The sequence below is a fragment of the Nannobrachium achirus genome (genome assembly GCF_963921795.1).
Source record: "Nannobrachium achirus genome assembly, chromosome: 8".
NCBI lineage: Eukaryota > Metazoa > Chordata > Actinopteri > Myctophiformes > Myctophidae > Nannobrachium > Nannobrachium achirus.
In genome coordinates this window covers 1,327,886-1,337,339 of record NC_137817.1, presented here as the reverse complement: position 1 = coordinate 1,337,339, position 9,454 = coordinate 1,327,886, and the positions used below count along the sequence as shown (strand labels likewise).

At 42.7% G+C, this 9,454-nt stretch overlaps 1 protein-coding gene across 1 annotated transcript in view; it reads right to left on the bottom strand.

Moving 5' to 3' along the window:
- LOC308289433 (uncharacterized protein) overlaps nt 1-9,239 on the bottom strand; it is a gene marked incomplete at its 3' end in the record, with an annotated part of 9,813 nt that extends 574 nt beyond the window's left edge. The window contains exons 1-6 of the mRNA XM_080731122.1: nt 8,723-9,239; nt 6,461-6,535; nt 5,047-5,085; nt 3,908-3,966; nt 1,600-1,678; nt 4-58 (exon numbers count right to left, since the gene is read on the bottom strand). Coding sequence (XP_080587248.1) covers nt 4-58; nt 1,600-1,678; nt 3,908-3,966; nt 5,047-5,085; nt 6,461-6,535; nt 8,723-8,839 — 424 coding nt within the window. The 5' untranslated portion in view covers nt 8,840-9,239. The remainder of the gene's footprint in view (nt 1-3; nt 59-1,599; nt 1,679-3,907; nt 3,967-5,046; nt 5,086-6,460; nt 6,536-8,722) is intronic.
- Nucleotides 9,240-9,454: the final 215 nt, after the last annotated feature.

The window sequence follows — 9,454 nt, the reverse complement described above, 5'->3', positions numbered from 1 at the left end:
GACGGCTTCGCTGGCTCAGGGGAGAACAGGGATGATAGAGCAGCACCACCGCCCCCTGCTGGAGAGAGCACACAAACACACCCTGGAGGTTACAACCAGGGCTCCAGTTGTCAGGATTTAACTTGAAGCAAACACGGAACTGAAAGTTCCTATGATTGGCCGCTAGTTGTGCTGTTCTGGTACCAGAAGCAACATGTTCTCCATAGGATTCCATTCATTTCCCCACAACTTTTACATTAGATTTTCTTACCCTAATAAACATTGTCAAAAATACTTTATGGTTCCTGTCGCTAGTTTAAAGCCTTGTTTCAATCATCATGACATGCGTTTTGTGAAAATATGGTCCCATTTATGTTATAATTGATGTTATAGCATGGTATGCTGTAGGAGGGGCTTGTGATGATTCTTCTTCGTGTGCTTTATTTTCGGCAAGCTCAAAACAATGTCCCATGTATCCCTGCGGTTACACGTGACCGTTGGCAGCCAATAGCCTTCGAGATGGTACCATTTCCTACCAATGAACGTTGATTTCTACAATGATGGCACCACTCGTACTACGGCCAAAAAAAGCTTCATTTTCACAGCATAGAAACCAATGGCTTCACACCGTCCATATTTTTTACAGTCTATGGTTAAAACCACATATAAAACCAATGTTCCCTTCATGGAAATATATCTTAAAAACAGCATTGACTGTTTTCATTTTAATTTGCATTTCTGCTAAGCAGCAGCAAGATATCAACCACTTCCGGACCATGGCACAATTTTGACTGGCACACCAATCAATCAATCAATCAATCAATCAATCAATCAAACAATCAAAAGAACAACAGAATGAAGTTATCATCTTATCGTTAGATTAATTACATTACAATCACATGAATAATCATCCAGGAAGGAAACTGAGCAAAGATGAGCCTCAGCAAGCGCTGAAAAGTTGATGCCAAGAAAATGGAGGGATTTGGCTTTCATTTTACCAACTCATACAAAATTATTATTAACTTTTTCCCTGCCAGATGTTGTTATTTATTATTGGGTTTTGTGCCAGCAAAAGCACCTTACCTTTGCGATGATATAGACAAAGATGTATTCATTTTTTTTTTTTTGAATTTTCTCTTAAAGAGGTGTACCGTGGCTCTACCAGCAGTAGGGGGCAGCCTCATGCAAGAATTAATGTGAAAATGGTTTTAGATAGGCTCTCGCTTGTCAAGGCTGCTCAAGGCTGTGCAGTCGCTACAGAGCAATAGATCCAGAGAAAAACACATGGTGTGTTTTGTTACTCCATTGATGCTAACGTCCAGTGGGATTTTAAGAGTACTTTTACGGGAGCTGTTTCAACGGTACACACCCGCGCGACCCCTCATCAGGTTACAGACATCAAACCAAGGTACAAAAGAACGAGCCAAAGAACGTACAATTGGCGTTCCGCCGCCGTCAAAAATGGGGCGAACAGGAACGTTCAAAGCGTTGATAGAGTTAAGTCATTAATATTGTCATTAATTAATGTTAATGTGTGTGTGTGTGTGTGTGTGTGTGTGTGTGTGTGTGTGTGTGTGTGTGTGTGTGTGCACGCGCGCAGCGCGTGCGTGTGTAACTTACGTGCAGGTTGTTGACCCATCTCTGAGGAGGACAGTACAGGTACTGACCACTCTCTGCTCCGATTGGTCGATACGGTCCACTGTACACACACACACACACACACACACACACACACACACACACACACACACACACACAGACAGTCAGAGTGGCAGTTTGAATGCAGCGCTCCAAGGTATGCCAACACTCACGCTCGCTTAGATTAAGGCAGGGGTCTTCAACAGGGAGTCCGGGACCCCTAGGGTGTCCTCAGAGTTACTACAGGGGGGCCACCAAATCTTTGTGTGGTAGAAAGAAAAAAAATCTTCTTTTTAGCCAGATTCTTAACCAGATTCTGAGAATTTTATCCAAAAAATAGCCGATCTACAAGCTCACAACACCTCGCGAGGTGTTGTGAGCTTGTAGATCGGCTCCCCCCCCACAGGTTAGCGTAGTGAGGTACAGGATTGTTTCTTTGTTTGTTTGGTTTCATTGTTGATTTATTTGGAGTTAGTTAATTGTATTTATTTGGTGTTTTGTTTGGGTTATGGACGGTGCATTCTAAAACGACTAGTTGCATTCCTTGATTCTGATTGGCTGGTTTCTCTTTAATTGCTGTGGTATATGAGACTACAACCCACACCTTGAATCAGTTTATATCAAACCCAGGTGTGTAATTTCTTTCCACAGTGCTCCACAGTGCACCAATTATCTGCTGTGTTGTTGGCAAAAAAGCTGGGAACTACTTTCTTGTAGCTGGGAACTACTTTCTTGTAGAGCAGACCTTGTAGTGAATTATTAGTGAAATAGAACAGTTTTAATTGGGACATGTCTATGATTTTTTTCATGTTGCCATATTGTAACCGTTTTAGAAAAGCAATAAGCTACAAGAGGCATGTGGTTACTAGGGGCGCCACGGTTCTGTCAGCACACGGTTCGGTTCGTATCTCGGTTTTTGGCTCACGGTTTCGATACAGTAAAAATTGAAAATGAAAAAAATAAAGAATCCAAAATGTTCAGTTAATTTTTAAGATAGGGTGCAATCATTTATTTCCCCCCTAAAACATGATAATCAGTTATTATGATTATACTAGGAGGAAGATTTTCTCCAAAAAAGTGTACAGAAAGAGTTAAAATGATGTTTTTATGTGGCCACACCCAAAAAATAAAGACATTCGGTTCATTCGGTATGGGCTGTTCGGTATACCGATTCGGTTCAGTATTGTGGCACCCATGTTAATCAACGCATTATTGGCGAATCGACGCATCGTGGCCGAAAATCGACGCGTCGATCGACTTTTTACACTTTTTTTCCGCTAAGCAGCAGCTGAGAGGAGAGCACAACGGCGCATTAATTTAAGCAACACAACTTATGCAGCTGCACCCATCAGAACTTGCATCAAAGCCCTAATAATAATAATTATAATAAATAATTGCTCTTCCTTGCGTTAGCATGGAGTCTGTTCTCTAGAGACTAGAAGCGGAGTGACACAGTCCATGGAACGTAGTGGGAGCGCTCTGGCTGGCACCCCCGGCTAGTGTATCAAATGTGGAGCAGTGTCTGCCTCGCTCTCCCTCCCCGACCGCGTCCACGGGTGTGTCGCATTAATGACGAGTAGTGTATTTTGTGATCATCGCACACGACGGCGACGCTGCCATTAACAAGCGAGCTTTCGTGTCAAGCATGCATGCAGAGGCAGGAGGTAAACAAAACGCATCCAGTCCATAGAGTTGATCCAGTCAGGCAACTTCAAGTCAGCGCGCACTGCTATGACGCGCGCATCAGACCGGTCCAGCAGTGTTTCTCAACCAATAGTCCGCGGACCTGACTAGCGCCGCATGCATGCGAATGCACAACATGCACTCGTCTCCGACACAGACACACACACACACACACGGTCCTCTCACATTTGGAAAACATTAACGCTTATAACGTTTTTGAAAAAGCGATTAAAACATTTTTGGGGAAAAACTTTTGAAAAATAAAAAGTCGCGGTGAGCATGAGTCGATTTTCGAGTCGACTTTCGATTTTTTTTTCACATCCCTAGTAACCACATGCCTCTTGTGGATTATTGCTTCATTTGACTTTGTTATTGTCTTTGCTTTGGTACAGCATCTCACCTCAAACACTGGAATCTCCTATGGTGGATATTATAACTATGGCTAGGAGTGGCCAAATTTCACTTTTTTTTTCTTCACAGAAGCAGAGAAAGAGTGTGCATGTCCGTGATCGCCCGGAGGGGTGGATCGTAAAATAGAAAAAATATTCTGTAAAGAAAATATACGATCTACAAGCTCACACGTTAGATCTGCTATTCAGTCACTAACCTGTGAGGGATGGGGTGCTCGTATCTGATTGGTCGATCCATGCATACCTCCCCGGATGGCTGCAGAGAAAAGGTCAAAGGGCAAATGTAAAACCTCTAAACCAAGAAAAGATTTAAAGCCGCAAGACGAAGGGGCGTCTTTCACACAGAATCAAAGGTGTTGTTGTGGTCGTGATTCAACAAGATCCTGGATGATAAGACGTCCAGGTTAGGATCTTGTTGATCCTAATTTAGATTAAAATATTGTTTATAAATATTTGTCTAAATCTCTCTGGGAAAAACTGGACTGGAAATGGACTTTTTTTTTACTGGCATCCAGTTTTTTACCACACTGCTCTGCCCTGGTTGGGGGTTTGGCAGCCAAGGATTGTGTGTGCAAAGTTTGGCATGGATCGGGGCAACGGTGGCGGAGATATGAGTAGGGGCAAAGTGTGACGCGACTTGACGGACAGACTGACAGACTGACTGACAGACACAGCCGGTGGAGGTTTTGATAGTAACTGTGACCTGACGGTCGCAACAACCCTGTGCTGGGTCTGAAGGGGTGAAAGGTCATTATATTACTGTCAGCTGTGTGTTTGTACTGTAAGGTCAAAGGTCACAGAGGAAACCCCCTGAAAGATGAGAGTCCAACAGCTGACGGTGGGTTGCCATGTCTGACTGTTTGTATGTGTTGTTGGGTTGCCATGTCTGACTGTTTGTACCATAGACCAGTGGTTCTCAAAGTGGATTCCAGGGAATCTGAGGGTTCCTTCACGGCCGGCTACACCAAGCCTTTTTTACACGTGCGCAGTGCGTATGCATGCGAATGCGGGTCGTGCGCGTGTATGCACGTTTTGGAAAGATCCAATGTATATCAATTCAGCCGGCTACACCAGGTGTACGGATAGCGCGAACCACGGATACGCATTCCCTAAAAATAGGATCGGTTCTATTTTTTTTACGCACGTGTATGCATTTTGTACACAGACTATCTGGTCTCCTGCATATACACTCCCTCCTTGGTGTAGCCAGGGGCTTTTCGCACACGCAGACAGTTTGTTGGTGTAGTCCAGCCGTTAAGGCGGTCTAAATGGACCCATAGTGTACACATGGAACCAGATGATATATATATATATATAAATATGCTGCTGTACTCACCTGTGGATGGTAGAATGTGTCAACACTGCTGGCATGGTTCTGCAAACACAGAGAGGTTGTCAGGCATCAGATAGATAGATAGATAGATAGATAGATAGATAGATAGATACCTTTATTATCCCAAGGGGGAAATTCAGTTGTCCAGTTGTAGCACAGCAGTATACAGTATTTACAAAGTTACAGAGACGTAAGAAAAGATAGACAAGAGGGAAAAAAAGAGCAGTACAGTACCAATAAAGAGAAGGTGCATCAATAGAGGGGGTGAATAATATATAAGTATATATATACATAAAGTGTCTTACAAAAAGAGACCGTAGCAGTCAATGCTAGTTAGTGCAACAAGTATCTCACTGACATTGTTAAACAAAGCAGAATACTCAGAAACTACCAACACAACCTAATAGTGCAAAGTCAAAAATCAGTGCGAAAAAACTACCAAAAAAAAGCAGCTCAGAGAAGAAGAAAAACTAGGGAGCGTGTTGATACTTTTACGCGAGTAAAAAACGCGAATACTTTTTCTCCACCACTGTAGATAGATAGATACCTTTATTATCCCACGGGGGAAATTCAGTTGCCCAGAGGCAGCACAGCAGTTTAAGGTTACAAGTTACAGAGAAGTAAGAAAAAGAAAAAGAGTACTGTAGTGTACAGTCCAAAGAGCAAGCACAAAAAAAGATAAATGAAACATAAAGTGTCGAAAGCTAGAGCCTATATGTGGTATGTGCCTGGACGGCTAGGCCAGCGGGCGCCCTGATGTTGATGTGTTGATGTATTACCATGTGTTGTTCTTCCTTATAGGATTAAAGAGCGTCTGATAAATGGCTAAACCGTAAATTGTAAATTTGTAGTTGTAAACTAGCTTAGCCTAGCTTACTGGAGCCTGTTCTCATTCTGAGCCTCTGCTGCTCTTCAGCCCCGTCCGCCCCATTATAACCCATTATAACCCATTATAACCCATTATAACCCATTATAACCCATTATAACCCAGGCATTTTCACTCGCTGGTCAGTAGACTAAATCACGTCTTTTCCCCCCTTTTAGTAATGTTGTCTACCTTGGAGAGGCCCGTGAATGAGTTAAAAGGGGGGGAAAAGAGCAGCAGAGGCTCGCTAAGAATGAGAACAGGCTCCATGAGACGCCACTTCCGGTCTGCGGCGAGATCAAAGCGTGACGCCACTCTGCTCACACTGCTCTGGGTCTACCTTGGTTACTTTTCTTAGATTACTATTTCTATGCATTTGATGCATTGTTGATGTATTGATGTATTACCCTGCTTATTGTAATGGGTTAATAACTTCTGCTAAAAGCCTAAACAGTAAATTGTGTTTCATAAACCTGTGTATTTTCACACTGATCAAACTGAAGACACCTGTGATGTCAGAGGATGAGTGGGGGTCAGGGTTACCATGGTTACCTGGGGGTCGGGGGTCCAGGGTGGGTGAGGACAGGTCCAACCAGCGTCCACAGGGAGGTCTCTGTGCACGGACACCTGAGAGGCACGCACGCACGCACACACACACACACACACACACAGGCACACACACACACACACACACACAGGCACACACACACACACACACACACACACACACACACACACACACACACACACAGGCACACACACACACACACACACACACACACACACACACACACACACACACACACACACACACACACACACACACACACACACACATACAGATAGATATTTAATATCCATTCTATTTTATCAGACACCCTATTATATGAAGACAAGTTGAAAAGTGGTGAAATACTCCTTTAAGTTACGTTTTTTATATATTATATATATTATATATTTATAATTTTATGGTAGAAAAGGACCTTTTGACCGAAAACGGCGGTTTCGGTCAAAGTATGGAACGGCCTTTATTGGCCAGGCTTCGCGGGATGTTTAATGGAATTTGCTCATAAACAGCACCTATGCTCTAATCCTCTATTTCAGGGGTTCCCAAACCTTTTTGTCTCAGGGCACCCCATTAATATATTTTTTTATCCAGGGCACCCCTACATTATAATTTTCACTCCCAGCACCTTATATTTATAGCATGTCGTTGTTGTCGGGTGGAAACCTTGTATGTCCAAAACCATTTGTTTTGTATTTATCATCTATAAAATGTACTAAACAATAACGTTTGATTCTGTTTATGCCTGTATTTGCAGGTACATTGTTTTCTCTGCATATTAAGTAAGTAATAACACTTTTGTCTTTGAATTGAGAACAAATTTAGGACCCCAATGTAGTAGGCTACTTTCTTTCGTTTATTAGAAGTTTTGCAATGGAAAAAAGTACAGTTTCATACAAATCACTGCTACAACGTCAACTAAAAGGACATCCTAAGCTTTACGGCTTATTTACACAGGAACCACTTTATGTATCTCATATAACAATGAAAGACAGACGGATAGAACATAATAGGGAATAGTCAGTAACAAAAGGGGAAAACATGTAAAGGCAGTCATACAAAATGAAATAGGCTAACAAGGGAACAATAAATAATAGTAACAAAGTTAAATAGGAGATATTTACAAAGGAAAAGGGGAGGTGGGTATGGGCTTAGTTTATTATGAGGCTACTGTCCTGAAGGCCAGGGGCGTCACCGTCAATTGGGTATGGCAGGGGTATGCAGCTGCCATACCCTGGGTCCAGGGGGGTCCAGGGGTATGCAGCTGCCATACCCTGGGTCCAGGGGGGTCCAGGGGTATGCAGCTGCCATACCCTGGGTCCAGGGGGGTCCAGGGGTATGCAGCTGCCATACCCTGGGTCCAGGGGGGTCCAGGGGTATGCAGCTGCCATACCCTGGGTCCAGGGGGGGGGGGGAATAAAAGTTACTTTTAAATATAAATCCATTAATGTCTCTTTGTCTAATGTCTATCTGTGCTGGTTATTATGTTGTTAAATTACAGTAAAATAACTACAAATGCCAACTTTAAAAAAAACAGTCACTTTAACAAGGTATTATAATTACGGTATATTCTCCCCATCTTGACAGAATGGTATATTCCCAGGTTCTGCAGGTCAGCTGCACAGGTGCAATGCATTATTGTTAATTGTGGCACGTTTACTAACATGCCAAGTTTAGCTGCATTTGAACAACCGTTCCAGGCTGCCATATCCAGCCCAAGAAACCATAGAAACGGGGGAAAAATAGAATGTATCTTAAAATAAATATATCTTGCCTGTTGCTAAGGTATGGTAACATGACTGGTCATGTTGCCATACCTTCGTTTTTTTCTGAACTGACGCCACTGCTATACTGTCTGTCTGTCCAAATTAGCCGCGAATTGCAAACCTTGATTTTTTTTCTTTTAATGTGAGTCAAGACTTTACATATTACAGCCGCAATGTTGGTGAGTTTGACGTCGTTTAATACAATCAGATAGCCAAAAAAAAAAAAAGTTTTTATGCATTGAATCCCTATGGGAGGCATTGCAACCATGGATTCATCTGTCATATTAATAAATAAATAAAAATAAATAAAAGTCTAGTGTTGGAATTTGCGGCTATACTGTCCTGTACTGTCATATGCAAACATCTATTATATTACAAACTATATTATACACTATATTATAGCCTAACTATACTATACTTTATTTAAAGTATTCAATCAATCAATCATCATAATAAATCAGAGTAACATTAACACATCGCTACCTTTCCATTGTCACAGAAGCCTCCTGCAGCTTCAGACCAGCCTCCACAGAGCAGCAGGTACCGAGGCGCGCTGAGCCACGCTGCGGCCAACAGGCTCACTATGAGCGGCCTGGACATGACGGCACGGCCCGGTGGAGATGATGGAGGTCCTGGAGGTCTGAGCGCCACACGAACATCATCTGGACAAGATCCTCTCCATCAGAGCACCGCTACTAAAGGTCCAGATCACTGCTATTAGCATTAAGAAAAGCATCTCCATTCACATCAGAGCAGAAATAAGAATATAAAATAAACGTCCATGTAGAAAAGAAGCGATGACGCGTGCGTAACTTTACCCATACATTAAAAATAAAGTTAGTTCAACGTTTAAAAAAAAATAGCCTGCAGTTTTGCATTGATTGTCCGTCATTACAGCAGTGACTCAACGTGGTGTTTTAAAGCAGGTTATTGATCATCAATCAGACGACTGATTGATTATAAAAGGAAGGATTAATTTATAGAAAGTTAGTTTTGTTGTTGACGGAACTGCAGCCTCGCACAGACAGGAAGGAAGCTGTAATGAATGCGTTATGATACACTGGTTGTAATGGGGTGTAATGAGCATGGGTGGCCACACGAGGGCGACAGAGCTCCATGTGTGACCACGAGGACCTCTAGTCTCTAGGCCAGGGGTTCGCAAACGTTTTTGTCGTTGTCGGGTGGAAACCTTGTACGTCCAAAACCTTCCCTTTT